The sequence below is a fragment of the Trachemys scripta genome, chromosome 5 (assembly GCF_013100865.1).
Source record: "Trachemys scripta elegans isolate TJP31775 chromosome 5, CAS_Tse_1.0, whole genome shotgun sequence".
Classification (NCBI taxonomy): Eukaryota; Metazoa; Chordata; order Testudines; family Emydidae; genus Trachemys; species Trachemys scripta.
Window position 1 is genome coordinate 33,682,104 of NC_048302.1, and position 20,562 is coordinate 33,702,665.

General features: G+C 46.6%; 1 protein-coding gene across 2 annotated transcripts in view; it reads left to right on the plus strand.

Annotated features, from left to right (window-relative positions):
• Positions 1–20,250, plus strand: part of FAM241A (family with sequence similarity 241 member A) — a 39,384-nt gene extending 19,134 nt beyond the window's left edge. For both annotated transcript variants that reach the window (XM_034771615.1, XM_034771616.1), the window contains exon 2: positions 16,226–20,250. In XM_034771615.1, coding sequence (XP_034627506.1) covers positions 16,226–16,471 — 246 coding nt within the window. In that variant the 3' untranslated portion in view covers positions 16,472–20,250. The remainder of the gene's footprint in view (positions 1–16,225) is intronic.
• Positions 20,251–20,562: the final 312 nt, after the last annotated feature.

Below are 20,562 nucleotides of genomic sequence, written 5' to 3' on the forward strand. Positions count from 1 at the left end.
ACATTTAGTTATGTAGATTTACTACAAATCATTTTAAAAGGTTATTTGTAAATACAGTAAAGAGTATCATCAATCCATGTTGACAATTCGATGAAGAATACTGCAGAAGCCAGCTTTCCCATTGGAAAATATGGGTGACCAAAAATCTAAACTGTTGTATGTTTAGAAAAAATAGGAGGGTCCCATTCTCCCTTATGCAGGAACAGCACTGTATGTGCGTAAACTTGGCAAGTTTCAACCACGAAGTTTCATTTTCATTTTTCTGTCAGTGAAAGGGGAAGAGAAGAAAGGGTTCCATCTCTCTCCCCACTTACCTGATTTTCCTAAGATCTACAGAAGGCACAGACTCCTTGTATTTGCATGCTGCCCAGCCCTCTCAGTTTCCTTGTAGCCTCTAAACTGCATGACTGCTGCAGAAACCATGCTGTTAGGAGCTCACCCAACTGTATTTGCCCCATGCTGTTCTTCAGTCCTCACAGGGTTGCATTTTAAACAGTTGGGGAAGCTGGAACAAGTTACTGCAACTTGTGCAGCTTTCCTTGTGGATTTTGACAAGTAACAATTAGCAATGCTCACTGGGGCATTCATGAGCTCAGGGGATGAGGAAAGCATGCCATGGAGACAGTAAGGCGTGAACACGGGCTCTGTCTTTAGATGCGCCAAATGGGGGCCAAATTTTTTTTTACAGATATTATTGGTTGAGTTGTGTAACAACTGAACGGCTTGTTTAATTTCTTATTTAAAGAAAAGTTAATTTATCTAGCAGCGATTTTGAAACTATAATTTCCAGTGTTTTCAAATGGGAAAGTTGATCCTTGCAGTCATAGTGGACATGATCCAATATTCTTCTTCAAGAGCTTGTTCATGTCAATTCCAATCAGGTGCGTGCGTGCGCGTGCGCACGGCAGCCGGAAGATTTTCCCCTAACAGTATCTATCAGGTTGGTCTGGGCGCCCCCTTGAGTGGTGCTATCATGGCACTCAATATAAGGCCCTATCGACTTGCCACCCCCTCAGTTCCTTCTTACCGCCAGCGACGGATAGCTGGAACTTCCGCTTGCTCTTGTCTTGCATTTGACAGTCTGTATATAATTCTCATTAGTTCTGTAGCTAGTGTTAAGTAGTTAGCAGGTACTTTACTTAGTTCTTAAGTTTCCTTTGGGGGGGTTTCCCCTCCAGCGCTATCCCGGGGCTTCAAAGCCTGTGAGGTCTGCGGCAATTGTATGCCCAGAAGCGATCCTCACACTTCGCATTTGAAGTGTTTAGGGGAGAGCCATCAAAAGGATTGCTGTAGATTTCGTCCCGGGACACGGAAAGATAGCAACTCCCGAACCTCCTACTAATGGAAGCGGCACTCCAGCCCCAGTCGACCCCGGGTCAGCAGACGCAGCGTCAAGTACCTCCTCCTTGGTATGCAGTACCCCAGCACCGTCGGCACGGGGATTGGTGCCGAGTAAAGACAAGGACTCTCAGCACCATCATGGCTCCACTTGAGGCACACATGCTGCAGGTAGACACCAGTCTCAATCACCGGTGCTGCAGAAGAAGAGGAGGCCAGAGAGGGGTCATTTCCCCCCGGCTAGACCCAGCAAGCTGGCCATTGTGAGATCCGAGCCAGGCCACTCTACTTCAGCCTCACTGCCAGAGACAGTTGCATTGACTCCTGCCCCCGTTGAAGCACGGTCGAGTCTGGACCCTTCTCACTCTCTGAGGTGACAACTACACCTTCCGTTAACCCCGGAGGCGTTTGACTCAGCAGGGACCTGCCCCAGCTCATGGCACCTTTCTCCCCGCCTAGATGGGAGAGGTCGCTGGCACTGGTTGCTTCCCTGGCACCATCAAGAGGAAAGCCCACAATGATGGCCCGTCAGTCTCCATACCTGGTGCACCACTCCCTGGAGCCAGAACAGGGCCAGCAGCCTCGTCGGTCCCTGAGCTGTCAGCGCAGACCCTCAGCACCTCGCAGTACCGCTCCTCCGTGGTCCTCCTTTTCTGAGACCTTGGAGTTGGACTCCTATTGATCTGGTAGGACCAGAAATCATCATGAGACCAGAACCCTAACCCAGCACCGTGGCCCATGCAGTGGCAGCCCCTGGCACAGTGGCCCTTTTGGACTCCTTGGGCCTTTCACCAAGGCCAAGGGTGGAGACAACGGTCGCATTCCCGGGTGGCAGCGGTGGCCTCAGCCACTATCATACCACCTCTGGCACTGTCGGCATCAGCAGGATCGGGGGTAGCTCCATCACTCCCTAACGCCACCAACCCAACCCCTGCAGCACTGGTGTCGGCTACGCCAGCTCCAGCGGTATCAGCACTGATGTCCTTGGCACCGACAGCGCCAACACCATTGGTTCTGGCTTCAACAACTTCGGCACTGGTGGCCTCGGCACCAACGTATACAGCTCCGGCACCAAGGGCCATGACACCGTTCTTGTCAGCTCTAGCCCAGGATCCCCAAGCACTGCGGGACCCCTTTGGGTGTGGAGGGAAGAGCACAACCACTCCTTGCGGGGGTCTCTTCCTCCTCCTCTCCAGATGAAGCGCTGGTGGGTACTTTGGTAGCCCCGGCCCTGGAGGACAACAGGGTCCTACAGCAGTTGCTGAGGAGGGTTGCCCAGGGCCTGGGCATTCATGCGGAGAAGGTAGTGGAGGATGCAGATCCAATGGTGGATATCCTCGCCCCCTCCGCACAGGCACATATTGCCCTATCCCTCATAAAGACCATTGCCGACACCACAAAAACCTCATGGCAGACCCCGGCTTCGTTGCCCCCTACGCCTAAGCACCATGAAAGATGCTATTTTGTGCCATCCAGGGGCTTACGAGCACTTGTATACCCATCCTTCACCAGATTCCTTGGTCGTGGACGCTGCTAACTAACACAAGTTGGTCATATACTACAATACATGCGGGGCAACGGCACAATTTGCAGAGCTGCTGCTGCAGGACTCCCATGCTGAATTCTCGGCCCTGGTGGAGGAGGGCAAGCTCATTTCCCGAGCTTCATTGCAGGCCCCTCTGGACAGGGCTGATGCGGCCACTCGGGTGATGTCTACCGGGATTGCCGTGAGAAGGAGCTCCTGGCTCCAAATATCAGGTCTACCAAACAAGGTCCAGCAGACCATTCAGGATCTCCCCTTTGAGGATGTGACTCCGTTTTCCAAAAAGACGGATAAAAGTCTACATAGCCTAAAAGACTCAAGAGCCACCTTCAAATCGCTGGGCCTCCACACCTCCGCCATGCAGTGGAGACGTTTTAGGCTGTAACCTCCTCCGCGGTTCTACCAACCGCAGATCCGGCAGGACGGCTCAAGAAGGAGAAACAGGAGCAGCAGGAAGAGGCTGCACCCATCCTCGGGCCAGGGCTCTGGCCTATCTGAACCTTCATCTGGCCAGAAGCAGGCCTTTTGAAGGTGCAGATGAGAACGGCGCACCAGAACTTGGACTGGATCCAACCCGCCTTACCCCTACAATCTCCTTTTCTACCCTGTGTGGGCCCATATCATAGAATCATAGAATATCAGAGTTGGAAGGGACCTCAAGAGGTCATCTAGTCCAACCCCCTGCTCAAAGCAGGACCAATTCCCAGCTAAATCATCCCAGCCAGGGCTTTGTCAAGCCGGGCCTTAAAAACCTCCAAGGAAGGAGACTCCACCACCTCCCTAGGTAACGCATTCCAGTGTTTCACCACCCTCCTAGTGAAATAGTGTTTCCTGATATCCAACCTGGACCTCCCCCACTGCAACTTGAGACCATTGCTCCTTGTTCTGTCATCTGCCACCACTGAGAACAGCCGAGCTCCATCCTCTTTGGAACCCCCCTTCAGGTAGTTGAAGGCCGCTATCAAATCCCCCCTCATTCTTCTCTTCTGGAGACTAAACAATCCCAGTTCCCTCAGCCTCTCCTCATAAGTCATGTGCTCCAGACCCCTAATCATTTTTGTTGCCCTCTGCTGGACTCTTTCCAGTTTTTCCACATCCTTCTTGTAGTGTGGGGACCAAAACTAGACACAGTATTCTAGATGAGGCCTCACCAATGTCGAATAAAGGGGAATGATCACGTTCCTCGATCTGCTGGCAATGCCCCTACTTATACAGCCCAAAATGCCGTTAGCCTTCTTGGCAACAAGAGCACACTGTTGACTCATATCCAGCTTCTCGTCCACTGTGACCCCTAGGTCCTTTTCTGCAGAACTGCTACCTAGCCATTCGGTCCCTAGTCTGTAGCAGTGCATGGGATTCTTCCGTCCTAAGTGCAGGACTCTGCACTTGTCCTTGTTGAACCTCATCAGGTTTTTTTGGCCCAATCCTCTAATTTGTCTAGGTCCCTCTGTATCCGATCCCTACCCTCTAGTGTATCTACCACGCCTCCTAGTTTAGTGTCATCTGCAAACTTGCTGAGAGTGCAGTCCACACCATCCTCCAGATCATTAATAAAGATATTAAACAAAACCGGCCCCAGGACCGACCCTTGGGGCACTCCGCTTGAAACCGGCTGCCAACTAGACATGGAGCCATTGATCACTACCCGTTGAGCCCGACGATCTAGCCAGCTTTCTATCCACCTTACAGTCCATTCATCCAGCCCATACTTCTTTAACTTGGCGGCAAGAATACTGTGGGAGACCGTATCAAAAGCTTTGCTAAAGTCAAGGAATAACACATCCACTGTTTTCCTCTCATCCACAGAGCCAGTTATCTCATCATAGAAGGCAATTAGGTTAGTCAGGCACGACTTCCCCTTCGTGAATCCATGCTGACTGTCCCTGATCACTTTCCTCTCCTCTAAATGTTTCATAATTGATTCCTTGAGGACCTGCTCCATGATTTTTCCAGGGACTGAGGTGAGGCTGACTGGCCTGTAGTTCCCCGGATCCTCCTTCTTCCCTTTTTTAAAGATGGGCACTACATTAGCCTTTTTCCAGTCATCTGGGACCTCCCCCGATCGCCATGAGTTTTCAAAAATAATGGCTAATGGCTCTGCAATCTCACCCGCCAACTCCTTTAGCACCCTCGGATGCAGCGCATCCGGCCCCATGGACTTGTGCACGTCCAGTTTTTCTAAATAGTCCCGAACCACTCCACAGAGGGCTGGTCACCTTCTCCCCATGCTGTACTGCCCAGTGCAGCAATCTGGGAGCTGACCTTGTGCGTGAAGACAGAGGCAAAAAAATCATTGAGTACATTAGCTTTTTCCACATCCCCTGTCACTAGGTTGCCTCCCTCATTCAGTAAGGGGCCCACACTTTCCTTGATTTTCTTCTTCTTGCTAACATACTTGTAGAAACCCTTCTTGTTACTCTTAACATCTCTTGCTAACTGCAACTCCAAGTGTGATTTGGCCTTCCTGATTTCACTCCTGCATGCCTGAGCAATATTTTTATACTCCTCCCTGGTCATTTGTCCAATCTTCCACTTCTTGTAAGCTTCTTTTTTGCATTTAAGATCAGCAAGGATTTCACTGTTTAGCCAAGCTGGTCGCCTGTCATATTTACTATTCTTTCTACACATCGGGATGGTTTGTTCCTGCAACCTCAATAAGGATTCTTTAAAATACAGCTAGCTCTCCTGGACCCCTTTGCCCTTCATGTTATTCTCCCAGGGGATCCTGCCCATCTGTTCCCTGAGGGAGTCAAAGTCTGCTTTTCTGAAGTCCAGGGCCCGTATTCTGCTGCTCTCCTTTCTTCCTTGTCTCAGGATCCTGAACTCGACCATCTCATGGTCACTGCCTCCCAGGTTCCCATCCACTTTTGCTTCCCCTACTAATTCTTCCCTGTTTGTGAGTAGCAGGTCAAGAAAAGCTCTGCCCCTAGTTGGTTCCTCCAGCACTTGCACCAGGAAATTGTCCCCTACACGTTCCAAAAATTTTCTGAATTGTCTGTGAACCGCTGTATTGCTCTCCCAGCAGATATCAGGGTGATTAAAGTCTCCCATGAGAACCAGGGCCTGCGATCTAGCAACTTCTACTAGTTGCCAGAAGAAAGCTTCGTCCACCTCATCCCCCTGGTCTGGTGGTCTATAGCAGACTCCAACCACGACATCACCCTTGTTTCTCACACTTCTCAACTTTATCCAGAGACGCTCAGGTTTTTCTGCAGTTTCATACCGGAACTCTGAGCAGTCATACTCCTCTCTTACATACAAAGCAACTCCCCCACCTTTTCTGCCCTGCCTGTCCTTCCTGAACAGTTTATATCCTTCCATGACAGTACTCCAGTCATGTGAGTTATCCCACCAAGTCTCTGTTATTCCAATCACATCATAGTTCCCTGACTGTGCCGGGACTTCCAGTTCTCCCTGCTTGTTTCCCAGGCTTCTTGCATTTGTGTATAGGCACTTAAGATAACTCATCGATCGTCCCTCTTTCTCAGCATGAGACAGGAGTCCTCCCCTCTTGCGCTCTCCTGCTTGTGCTTCCTCCCAGGATCCCATTTCCCCACTTACCTCAGGGCTTTGGTCTCCTTCCCCCGGTGAACCTAGTTTAAAGACCTCCTCACTAGGTTAGCCAGCCTGCTGGCGAAAATGCTCTTCCCTCTCTTCGTTAGATGGAGCCCGTCTTTGCCTAGCAATCCTCCTTCTTGGAATACCATCCCATGGTCGAAGAATCCAAAGCCTTCTCTCCGACACCACCTGCGTAGCCATTCGTTGACTTCCACGATTCGACGGTCTCTACCCCGGCCTTTTCCTTGCACAGGGAGGATGGACGAGAACACCACTTGCGCCTCAAACTCCTTTATCCTCCACATCAGACTGCTGGGTGCTCTGCACGGTAGAAAGGAGATACTCCCTCCAGTTCTCTGCCCTTCCACCCACCTTCCCCGTCCCTCTTCAGGGACTCTTCTCACGAGCAACTCTTCATACAGGAGGTGCACTTGCTCCTATCACTAGGAACAGTTGAAGAGGTTCATCAGGAGATCAAGGGCTTCTGTTCCCGGTATTTCCTAATACCACAGGCCCATCCTAGACCTGTGAGAGCTCAACAAGTTCATGAGGAAATTGAAGTTCCGCATGGTCTCTTTGGCCTCCATCATCCCTTCCTTGGATCCAGGGGACTGGTAGGCTGCCCTCGACTTGAAGGACGCATACTTTCATATAGCAATTACACCATCCCACAGAAGGTCTCAGGTGTGTGGTAAGCAACAAACACTACCAGTTCACAGTCCTCCGGTTCGGCCTGTCAGTGGTGCCTTGTGTATTTACCAAGTGCATAACAATCGTGATGACCTTCCTACACAGATGCCAGGTACAGGTGTTCCCGTACCTCGATGACTGGCTGATCGAGGGCCACTCCAGGACTCAAGTGGAGGCACAAGTCGACTTCATAAATCAATGTTTGATGAACTGGGCCTTAACCTGAACATAGGGAAATTGACTCTGTCCCCTGTTCAGTGGATAGAGTTCATAGGGGCGGTGCTGGACTCGACCCACACCAGGGCATACCTCCTGGAAGTGAAATTTCGGGCCCTGGACAACATCATTCAAAGTCTCAGGCAGTTTCCCACTACCATAGCAAGGAATTGCCTGAAACTTCTAGGACACGCGGCCTCTTGTACCTATGTGGTGCAACACGCCAGGCTCAGACTCTGGCCTCTCCAATCGTGGCTAGCCTCAGTGTATTGGCTTGCTCAGGACAGTTTGTACAGGGTCGTGACTCTGCTTTGCCTGGTCCTCGACTCCCTTCAGTGGTGGCTGGACCCGCAGGTAGTGTGTGCAGGGGTCCCTTCACTGGTCCTCAGCTGTCCCATCTTGCTAGTGACAGACGCATCAGCCTTGGGATGGGGAGCACATCTGAGAGACCTCAGGACACAAGGCCTCTGGTCTCAGGCGGAACTCGCTCTCCACATCTATTTCAGAGAGCTGAGAGCGGTGCGCCTAGTATGCCAGACTTTCCGAACCCACTTGACAAGGAGATGTCAAGCATTACCAGCAGATCGAGGGAAGTGATTATTCCCCTCTATTTGGCACTGGTGAGGCCACACCTGGAGTATTGTATCTAGTTTTGGTCCCTCCACTACAGAAGGAATGTGGACAAATTGGAGAGAGTCCAGCAGAGGGCAATGAAAACAGTTAGGGGGCTGGGGCACATGACTTACGAGGAGAGGCTGAGGGAACTTGGGTTATGTAGTCTGCAGAAGAGAAGAGTGAGAGGGGATTTGATAGCAGCTTCAACTACCTGAAACGGGAGGCGGGTGGGTTCCAAAGAGGATGGAGCCTAGGCTGTTCTCGGTGGTGGCAGATGACAGAACAAGAAGCAATGGTCTCAAGTTGCAGTGGGGGAGGTCTAGGTTGAATATTAGGAAACACTGTTTCACTAGGAGAGTGGTGAAGCACTGGAATGGGTTACCTAGGGAGGTAATGGAATCTCCATCCTTAGAGGTTTTTAAGGCCCATCTTGACAAAGCCCTGGCTGAGATGATTTAGTTGCTGGTTTGAGCAGGGGATTGGACTAGAAGACCTCCTGAGGTCTCTTCCAACCTTAACATTCTATGATTCTATGTGTATCAGTCATGATAGACAACACCACGGCGATGTTCTATATCAACAAACGGGTGCACACTCCTCTCCCCTGTGCCGGGAAGCCCTCATGCTGTGGGACCTTTGTGTAGCTCATTCAATACTCCTGCAAGCGTCGTACCTCCCAGGAGTATAGAATGAGTTGGCAGACTGTCTCAGCAGGTCTTTTCACGGCCACGAGTGGTCCCTATGCCCAGACATTGCGAACTCCATCTTCCAACGGTGGGGCTTTCCCCAGATGGGCCTGTTCGCCCCATGACACGACAGGAAGTGCCAACGGTTTTGCTCCTTCCTGAATCACAGCCCGGGCTGTATCGTGGACACTTTCCTCCTTCCATAGGGAGGCCGTCTCCTGTACGAGTTCCCGCCCATCCCTCTCATTCACAAGGTGCTCCTCAAGATACGGAGGGAAGAGGCTTCAATTAGATTGATAGCTCCAGCCTGGCCCCGCCAACACTAGTACACATCTCTCCTGGAAATGTCCATGGAAGCCCCAGTTACCTTGCCGCTCCTCCCGGACTTAATAACTCAGGATCACAGCCGTCTCCAGCACCTGAACCTCGAGTTGTTGCTCCTCCCAGCGTGGAAACTCCATGGCTGAACCCCACAGAGCTCTCCTGCTCGGTCCCAGTTAGACAAGTCCTCCTTGGCAATAGGAAACCCTCCACCAGGGCTACCTACCTTGCCAAATGGAAGAGATTCTTAGTCTGGTCGGCGTAGCATCACTCGTCCCCGATGCTCACCTCTACACCACTCTTGTACCTACGTGGTGCAACACGCCAGGCTCAGACGATGGACTACTTTCTCCATCTCAAACATATCTTTGCCCATATCATCAATAAGGGTTCACTTGGCCGCCATCTCTGCCTTCCATCCAGGTTCAGAGGGCCGGTCGGTGTTTGCCAACTCCTATGGTCAGCCGTTTCCTGAAAGGTCTTGGTAGGCTGTATCCGCACGTCTGGCAACTGACCCCAACCTGGGACCTCAATCTGGTCTTTTCCAAATTGATGGGTCTGCCCTTTGAACCGCTGGCGACGTGTTCCCTGCTCTAGCCGTCATACAAGGTGACATTTCTGGTAGCGATAACCTCAGCCAGGAGGGTATATGAGCTTACGGCCCTAACATCAGAGCCCCCTTACACCGTGTTCTGTAAGGACAAGGTTCAACGCAAGCCACATCCAGCTTTTCTCCTGAAGGTTGTCTCCCAGTTTCACATCAACCAGGACATTTTCCTCCCTATGTTCTATCCTAAGCCGCACTCGAGCGGCAGAGAGCAGAGGTTTCGCTCATTGGATGTCCGTAGAGTGCTAACCTTTTATATTTAAAGAACTAAACTGTTTAGGAAGTCCATTCAACTGTTTGTGGCCATGGCAGACAGGATGAAGGGGTCTTCCAGTCTCCTCCCAACAAATTTCCTCGTTGATCACGTCCTGCATCTGTGAATGCTATAAACTGGCAGAGGTGCCTGCCCCTCCGCTCACAGTGCACTCCACTAGGGCGCAAACTTCTTTAGCCACATTTCTGGCGTAAGTCCCAACCCAGGAAATATGCGGAGCAGTGACATGTTCCTCCACATACTTTCACCGTGCATTAAGTGATTACCCAGCAGGCCAGAGACGATGCGGCCTTCGGTAGAGCAGTGCTCCAGTTAGTGGACAGCTCCGACTTTCTCGTAACTGTTGTTCTTCCAGATGTGGTGTTCATGTCATTCCAATACCCACCCACCTAGCCCTTTGTCGGAGTAGCCCACAAGAAGGAACTGAGGGAGTGGGGGGTTGGTAGGGCCCAGACCGACCCGATGGATACTGCTAGGGGGAAAATCTTCCGGCTGCCACTCACGCACACCTTATTGGAATGGACATGAACAGCACCTCTCGAAGAACGACAGTTACAAGATGAGTAACTGTTTTTTTCTATTTAGAAAACTTTGTTATAGTATGGCAGCACTCTCAAAGGCCTGGCCTGATTCAGGAAGATACTTAAAGACACGCCTAACTTTAGCTGTGTAAATAGTCTCATGGAAGTCAATCATGAATAAGGGTCTAAAACAGTGACAGATAATGCTAAGTGTTTAAAAGTTCATTTTTGAACAAAGATAATATACACTCACTAGCTCTGCAGTCCTACAGACATTGACCATTTACGTAACTTTATGCTGCTTAGTATTCTAGTTAAATTCAATGGGACTACTTGTGAATAAATTTAAGCTTTATTTAGTCATGTTTCTTTAGCAGTCTGAAGTATCGTAACCAGTTGTTGGAGATTTATATTAACAGTAGTCCAACTGTAGCTCCACTGCTAAAGAAAGTATTTGGCAAGAACATGGAATGGAATGATTATGCAGCATTATTGAAGAAAAATGTGCCATCTATATTTTATGGCTGATAATCTGTTTTCAGTTTTACTTGTTTTTTGATACCCTGCTGAAGCAAAATTGCTCTTCTCAGAAGTCTTTGAAGCACATTTTCAAATTTTAATTTTAACTCAGATCAGTAGAGAGACTAGTTTAGAAATATGTTGAATTATTGAGGAGAGCCCTACATTATTTCTCTTTATTAGATTTTTTTTCAGTCCAACGAAAAGATTACTAACATACTAACTGCTTTAGCAGCTTTCCTCTAGATTAAGAATCTCATTTTGAAAGTTACTGTAATATCTATGGCAGATTATGAAGTATCAGAAAACTGGGTGAAATTTATTCTGCCATATTAAACATACCATACAATGAAGACTTTTGTTCTAGTTTTAATGTGCTTCAATATCTATTTTACCTTAGAGATTCAGGAATACAAAATTGTTTGTATCAGTTCTTAAGAAGTGGGGAATGAAGTAAATGCCTTTCATTTTTAAAAATTTTCTAGAAGAGACTTTTTAAATTTTGTAATCTAGGCTATTACAGAATAATAGACTATTGTATTTATTCATTGTTCTGATGTAATAAAATGTATGTGCTTTTGCTGCCTTCAACTTTTCAGAGTAAAATAATATGAGAGGGGCAAGGACTCCAGGCTTTCCCAGCAATGGCCTGGGACTAATTCATGTGATGATAAAAAGGTACAAGACATGTAAGACAGAGGTAAAACTCCAGGCAGTCCTGAACTAAGTTTGATACGTGCCTCTCCACCAAAAATCTTACAGTACTCTATAGTGTTAAGCTATGTTATGGGGAAGAATTCAAGTCAGTAAATTCAGGGGTCAACTATTTAGTGTTTTCAGTTGTTGCCTCTGGGCTATCGAAATTTGTTCTGTCCTCCTCATGGAGACTGAAGATAGTTCAGAACTGTTGGCCTGATCAGGTGATGACTCACTTAAGGATCTTGCTAAAGATTTTTGCCTTTGTCCAAGAGGCCAACTGAGCGTGGTGTAGCCTGGATCTTGGCTGCTACCCTCCCGTATCAGGGAGTGCAAGTATCAGGGAAGGCATTGCTTGTGGTATTGGACAAACCCCATGGGATGTGGCTATCCCATTCTGTGCTGGCCAGCTGTCCAAGACCAGTGTTGGGATAGAGGATGCTGTTTCTCCAGGAAGGTGTAGGAGTTGCTCCTACAGGCACTCCCAGAAGTATTCTGTCTGCATCAGCATTGCACATGGAAAGTATCTCCAGCCACGTATGTGGTGTCGTTCCATTCATGCTAACTGTGGTCCCTGGAGCTGCAGTATAGATCTTAAGTGCAAGCCTCTGAGTGTGAATGACAGAGCGAGATCAGTTTTTTGCACTTTTCCCCCCTACATATCCTTCCCTCAATAAATACACTAGCTGGCACATTAGTGTGACATCTGTCTTTTAGGCAACTCCCTCTGTTACACAAGAGGACAGAAGGGGACAAGAACAGACTCTCAATGTGGCAAGCATCCTTCCTATGGAATCTTAAGGGTTGTACACAAAAGAGATTCAGGCTTAAACATTCCGCAATCTGATCCTGCACTCCTGAAGTTACTGGGAGATTTAATACTGATTTCATTGGGAGCAGGATTAGACCCAAAGTGTCAGCAGGTGTGGTTTTTGTGCCCCTTGAAAATCATGTATGAGAAATTTGGCGAGGAGAAAAAAGGAGGGTGGTGTGACGGGTTAGATCACAGAACCCCCCTGGGAGCTGCCACCTGTTGTACCAAGACTATTTCTACCCCTGCCTTCCCTGCCAGCTCGGGGCCCCAGCACCCTGTCTTGCTGAGCCATACACTCCTGTCTGCTCCAACAAAGACCCAGAGTCTGAATTACTTGCCCCAAAGCTGCAGGTTTACCTGAAAGCAGCTAACAGAAGTGTTCCTGTCTTCAACACTCAGATGCCCAACTCCCAATGGGGTCTAAACCCAAATAAAGCCGTTTTACCCTGTATATAGCTTATACAGGGTAAACTCATAAATTGTTCGCCCTCTATAACACTGATAGAGAGAGATGCACAGGTGTTTGCTCCCCCAGGTATTAATACATACTCTGAATTAATAAGTAAAAAGTGATTTTTATTAAATACAGAAAGTAGGATTTAAGTGGTTCCAAGTAGTAAACAGACAGAATGAAGTAAGGTACCAAGCAAAATAAAATAAAACATGCAAATCTATGTCTAATCAAACTGAATACAGATAATCTCATCCTCAGAGATGCTTCAGTAAGTTTTTTTTCCTCAGACTGGACACCTTCCAGGCCTGGGCACAATTCTTTCCCTGGTACAGCTCTTGTTCCAGCTCAGGTGGTAGCTAGGGGATTCTTCATGATGGCTCCTCTCTCTTTGTTCTGTTCCACCCCTTTGCATGTCTTTTGCATAAGGTGGGAATCCTTTGGCCCTCTCTGGGTTCCCACCCCCTCCTTCTCAATGGGAAGACACCAGATTAAAGATGGATTCCAGTTCAGGTGACATGATCACATGTCACTGCAAGACTTCATTGCCCACTTGCCAGCACACAGGTATACAGGAAGACTTAGAGGTAAAACACAGCCATCTGCAGACAATGGTCCTAGTTAATGGGAGTCATCAAGATTCCAAACCACCATTAATGGCCCACACAACTCTGAGGGCCTATTGTAATTATGCAAAGTATTTCATATTTCTAGTTTCAGATACAAGAGTGGTACATTTATACAAATAGGATGATCACACTCAGTAAATTATAAGCTTTGTAATGATACCTTACAAGAGACCTTTTGCATGAGGCATATTCCAGTTACATTATATTCACTTATTAGCATATTTTTATTAAACTATATAGACTGCAATGTCACAGGTGGCTTTTAATAAGTTTGTCCAGTTAGCGGAGTTCCAATCTTAGGCAACAATCTGCCTACTGTGTGAGCCTGCGTAGTAACTACACAAAATATTTAACCACTGGGTATGTTTTCCCCGCCTGTCTCTGTCTGAGATAAAGTCTGGAAGCTCAAAACAAATAATTTTGTGAACTGGCAGGTAGGAAAAATTAATTTTACACACATGAACCTGTAGAACTGCAATGGACTGTTACAAATGTTCGGTCTCTCTTCATTTCTGTTCCTGATTTTGCTATAGCACTCTTACAACCAAACTTTCATTCCGTATGAAGGTTCTACACAGGGCCGGCTTTAGCAAGAGCGGGGCCCGATTCCTGGGGGCGGGGCTTGCAGCAAGCCCCGCCCCCAGGAATCGGGCTGCATTCCGGCTGGAGCTCCGGCCAAGGTTGCGGGGCTTGGGTCCGGCCCAGAGCTGAGCCGCGGGGGCCAGAGCTGAGCCGAGCCAAGCCGCGGGGGCCGGGCCGGGCCAGGGCTGAGACGTGGGGGCTGGGCCGGGGCCGAGCCGGGTCAGAGCCGCTGAGGCCGGGGGTGCTCGGCCGGGGAGCCAGGCCTGGCCTCAGGGGCCAGGCCGGAGCCAAGCTGCAGGGGCCGGCCAGATCCGAGCCGGAGCCGAGCCGCGGGGGCTGGGCCGGGCCGGAGCTGAGCCGGGTCAGAGTCGCTGAGGCCGGGGGTGCTCGGCCGGGGCCAGGCCGGCGCACTTGGCCAGAACCGGGGCCAGAGTGAGCTGCTTGGCCGGGGCTGGACTGGGCTNGCCCCAGCCGCGCCGCGCCGCCGGGGGGCCCGGGGGGCCCCGAGCCACGCCGCAGTGGGGCCGCAGGGGACCCGCGCCGCGCTGCAGGGGACCCGAGCCGCGGGGGGGGGACGGGGGGGCCCGAGCCGCGGGGACCGGGCCACGGGGGCCGTGCTGGGGCCTGCGGGAACGGGCCGCACCTCCCCGGAGCCCTTCTCCCGCCCCCACCACCCCAGCTTACCTCGTGCTGCCGGCCGGCCCGCCCCTGCTGCTTAGTCTCAGACTTCCCACGAATCTCTGATTCGCAGGAAGCCGGGGAGGGGGCGGGGCGGGGCGTGCAGGGCAGGGGAGGAGGGGGAAGTGAGCTGGGGGCGGGGTGAACAGCTGCAGCGCGGGGCCCTCTTGGCGCGGGGCCCAATTCAGCCGAATCGGCTGAATCGGCCTAAAGCCGGCCCTGGTTCTACATGTGACCTAATACCTACTTTGGGAAAAGGTGCTTAGACTGTTGGATTGTCTTTGTTGTTGTTGTTATCGTGAGTACAGTGCTTTATACTAATGGGAATTCAGCATTTTTAAATGATAGGTTATCAGATTCTGTAATGGGGACCAGATTCCACTATCAGTTATCCAGGTAGTCTCTATCAGGAAGCCAATTACTATCTGCTGTAACCACAGGAAATAGAAGGACTTCTACCCTTAGATATAATTGAAGCTGCAGTTAGAAATTAGCTTTTGAATATAAATCCAGACTTGACACAGTACTCCCTCTTCCAGAAACTTTGCTTTATGGTGAACACTTAATAACTATAATTAGGGTTTACAACCAGCCTGTTGTTGGAAATATTGATTTGTTGACTAAAATATTGATGAGTAGCTTGTGATTGCTACTAATGGAAGCATCAGAAAAAGCATGTCCCTGAGCTACTTTATCATCTTGAAAGTGTGCTCATTGAACATGAAATTCACCCCTCTTCACTCAAATCCCAAGTATTTAGGTTTTGCGCAATTAATTTCATGGAGCTGTCCCAGCTCTGCAGCCGCTGTTCTAACCCATGTGATAGAATGGTGACTTCTGCCCCTCTGTGGCTCTTGTACAGTGGTGTTTGTACCACTGGATTTGCATAAGTGAAAATCCAGTTGCCCCCCTCCAATCTGTCCCATTTGGAGTTAGTGTGGAACACCCTTTAATGGTGCAAAGGTTCCTTGGTACCACTGCTCCACCTGTGATTTTCCTAAATCCCTTCTGCTGCCTACCCCTACCTCCAGAAATACTGGGAGGTTTCCACAACTTCTTGCACCATGTCTTCACACTAGGATGAATTTCAGCTTTCCCTGTTGCTAGCCTCACCCATTGTCTTCCCTGGCCATCTTTCAATAATAAAAATCCCTTCAGTTTCTTTGTCTTGTGCAAAATACGTAATGGTTTGTAGTCTGCTAGTAGAGATTATTCATGCAGGTTCAGTGGTTCTAAAGTCTTACTGGCAATGACTTTTCAATGAATCCACTGTATTCACTATTGACTATGTTAAATTATGCGACTCATATCAGGTATTGAATTTGAGTTCCTTTTTACATATTTTTTTTGGTATATTTTGATTTTTTTTCTAATTCTTGAAATGTTTGTAAATTGTAAGAGACAGTAATAATAGTATCATATATATATATATATATACACACACACACACGTCCAAACTATTTTCTGCTTTTGTTTTCTGTCTGCAGGTCCAGCAAGAACAAAGAAGCCACACTGTGGAGCCTGTTATAGATGACTATAAAAAGATGGGGACTCTCTTTGGTGAACTAAACAAAAGCCTTATCAGCATAGGCTTCACGAGGATGTATTTTGGAGAACGGATTGTGGAACCTGTAATAATCATATTCTTCTGGGTTATGCTTTGGTTCCTTGGCTTGCAAGCTCTTGGACTAGTTGCTGTTCTGTGCCTTGTCATTATTTACGTGCAACAGTAGAGTATGGTGAATGGCCTGTTGGATAACCTATTACAACCATGTCACCTTTCAATGGATTTATATGTTTAAACAAACAACACTGGCATATTAAAAGCTGCGATTTTCCAAATCATGCTACACATTACATTTGTGAGGTCTCTACATTCAGTCTAAAATTACATATGCATTTTAAAGGAAGTCAACAGTCCTAGCACATCTCCAAAGGGAATGAAAAGGATATGCTCCTACTAATGGTACTATCCAAAGTAACTTACTCTTTTGAAGGGCTTGTCCACACAGTAAGTTAGTACACAGCAAGCCAGGGTGTGAATCTACTGCACACTAGCGTTTCAAATACTAACTCGGTGTGGACAAGCCGTGAGTGAGGGTACATGAGCCATTGCATCCTTGAGGGCTCAGTCCTAGGTTGTCTTTTTATTAAACGTGGTATAAAAACACCTCTATCTGAATGGAGTCAGCCTCTCTTCTGTGATGTGACTGATATTTTGAAATGACACTTTCTTGTGTAATGGAAATTCCTCTCTTTGTTTTGAAGAGTACACATAACCATGAGATTTCTGTTCTGTTATTTTTACATTGTTCTCCTGTAAGCTTTTTGAAAGCTGGATCCATAAATCTGAAATAACTAACTAAAAATGTGTTCCTCCACTGGCTTGCACGTGTGCGCGCACACATTAGTTTGTGACTGTAATGCCAGGCCTATGTTAGAAAAGGGTTGTCAGTCTAGCTATGCCGACATAACTATACCAGCAAATCCTCCTCCGGGAGGCTTAGCTTATACTGGCAAAAAAGTACTGTTGCCAATATAATTGTATCTACCCTAAAGCTTTTGCCAATATATAATTGTCAGGAAAAAAATCACACCTGTAACTGACTTTGCTGTGCTGGCAAAGTTTCTAGTGTAGACCAGGCCTAGATCTACTTGTGTGTGCTTGGCTCTGGCCATTAATGCCTTTTTTAAATATCAAAACAGTTATCTTAGAGGAAATAATTTGGGGACTTCGCAAATAAATATAAATCCCCACCTCTGCAACTACTATTCCAGCTAATGTGCTTGAATACTGACCACAGCCCCTCTGCACCTCATATGCAGGAGGGTTGTAGTACTAGTGTTAAATGTGGATCTATCAACTTTGATGATTCTGGTTTGCTGCCCAATCCTAACTTAGATGCAAGCTTTGCTTGTACAAGCACAGCAGACGCAGGCCTAATGTAAGATATGAGCAATTACGCAAGTAAGATAAGTATAGATAGATTTCAACTGCAGTCTTACTCAGGAATTTTTGGTGTTTGATTTGGAAATATACCATCTAGAGAAGCATGTTGTAAGCTGAAATATCAGAGAATAAGTTATAATATTGTATAGAGTTTTAAAATAAATCTGTAAAATCCACTTTGGTAATGTAGGATCCAATCCTGAGAAGTGCTGAGCAGAGGAAAGGCCAGAGAAAATCTTCACTAAATAGGCTAACAATTTAGCGCCTCTCAAAACACGGTCTTTATTTTAAATACAGAATTGACTCTATCCCTCTGCATTTTTTCATTTACATTTGTTTAAATAAAACAGTTTACAATTTAAGATGTAAGCTTTTGAAATACTACTTTACTTTTGTTTTTGCAAACATTTTTGGATTGACAAACCTTAACCATGTAGTTTTTAGTTATTTACAAACTATGGGCTTCATCCAAAGACCATTGACCTCAATGAAAACAATCCCTATTGCTCCAATCCGTTAGTTCATTGGGTCCTTAGGAAGATTATGTCCACATGGAGTCCCGTTGGATTCCATGCCCTGCACACACTGATCCAGTTGCAGGGCCTATGGAGCCATTCCTTGTAAACTTTTACAACCATTAAAATCAATGACTATTTGTGGTTTTAAGCACTAAGGCCCCAATCCTGCAACACTTTATGCATATGTTTACCTCTATAAGTAGCCCCACTGCATTAATAAGACTGTTTGCATGTGGGAAGTTAAGCTCAACTGTAAGTTTGTGTCGACTGGGCCCAGGTTAAAGAATGTATCAGTTTGTACATGAGTAAAAGAAGTATGTTGATGACATGGGAATACTGTACATCATAAAATATTCATAGATCTGCTTTACTCAAACATTGCTGGAAATCTGGATTTCCAAAAGCTAAGTATGAATATAATTTGAATTTAATGGTGGGAACTCTCAACCCACAAGTGCCTAAGGATAAACATTTAAAAATCCTTTTAAAAATAATATAATATACATAGTATGTTTGTGTATTGTTTATATGTAGTTGTGGTTTTGTGTGTGTATCTATATATGGCCTGTATTACAAAATTTGCTTATTTTTTACATCATGCCTTTTTCCTCCCATACAAGTTATTGTTCAGAGCATTTCATCCAAACTCTTTTGCCTCGTAGGGAAAAGGTCAATGTCTTGTAGGATATTCCCTGTTGCTGAGATTCTGTGCGCACAGACTATATGTTGTGATGCAGAATACACTGATTTCCTGAAGTGAAAGGAAACCTTCCATTGTTTTGGAGCTTAAGGAATAGCCGGCCAAAAGTGGGGCTGGTTGGTCACAGGTACAGAAATGAAGTAGGGAAGACAATGTAGTTACCAGCATATCATTTTTTGTCTGTGCATGTTAATGATCACAAACAATATGCATATAATCATCCCAGCAGCTCTCCTTCCCACGCGTCATGCAACACACATTCATAAAAGGTGGTTCTTTACACTTGATTTTAGTTCAAAAGGAGTGTCAGCTATGTCTGTCCTCTTTTGAAGGAGACTATATCCTGCCCTACAAGTCTTTCATATCTGCATTTTTATGACCCTTTAAAAAAAAAAACAAGCCCCCTCTATTATTATTGAAATTTAACATGGAATAGATGGAGATGGACAAATCTTTTATCTTTTTCTAAAAAAAATCTATCATTTGGACACCTCTCCTCCCTCCTCCTCCCCCACCTTTCAGTAATGTCCCCTACTTCATTACTTATAGTCCGCCACATAAGAGTATTTTATACAGGATTGTCTGCCTTTAATATCTATGTGTTACAGCATTTCCCTGCCCCATTTTTGTTTGCCCCCCCCCCTTTTTTGAGAGAGAGAGTGAACTGGGGAAGACGTTCCATTATATTGAAAATGGTTTTAAATGAGCAACATAACTGAACAAAGATGTGTATCAAAAGAAAATGCATTGTAAAATTGTGTCAAATATTGTGAGAAAATGTATGAGCAGCCTTTGCATTGCTTCTTCCCCACACCCCAACTACAGTTTGAAGTCACTGGGAGTTTTGGATTTGCAAAGAATGCAGAATAGAGTCTCTATTCCAGAAATAAAGGGTGAATGTAAATTTTATTTGGATACAAAGGGTATAATCTCATGCTGAAAATCGTTAATGTTAATACAGGCGACTGTTAGTCTCTCTCCAGTTCTAATTACATGTGTCTTATGTATGTATACAATGATTGTATAAAAGAATTACATCATCCAAATTCACATTAAACAACGAACTTTGTAATCCTTATTGGTCTTTGGGGTGGATACTAAGATTTCTGTAGAACTATTACTGTGTCTCCAAAAGAGCCATCAGATGCATAAATGTTTGAATTACTATGTACAGTAAGGAAAGTGCACATACAGCAAAGCTGATGGAACCTCATTTATAATGAAAATTGACACATTGAAACTGTCCATAAGGGGGAAAATGTTGTTTCCTGGAGATATTTGTGTGAAATAAGTCTTATTGAAAGCACTTTGTTACTCTTTCTAATAAAATGTATTCTGTCCTCACATGAATTTGTTTTTACCCTCTGTGTTGTTCTGTCTTACATTTTGGAAGCAGCTAACTGATTGATAAAACATATCTGATATGTCTTGATAATCCACTGATTTCAACTGAACTTGAAATTATTGTAAATCAGCTATGGAAGAGTACACAGGTGCTCATCAGTGGACCATAGCAGCTGTTGGTAACTGCATACAGCATCACATAACTATATGTCAAAGAATATAAACTCTCTCATTCCAAAAATCTGTGTAATCTCGTTACAGCTTCGGTGGCGGAGGATTTTCTGGTTAAGACTGCAACCTGTGGAGGAACTA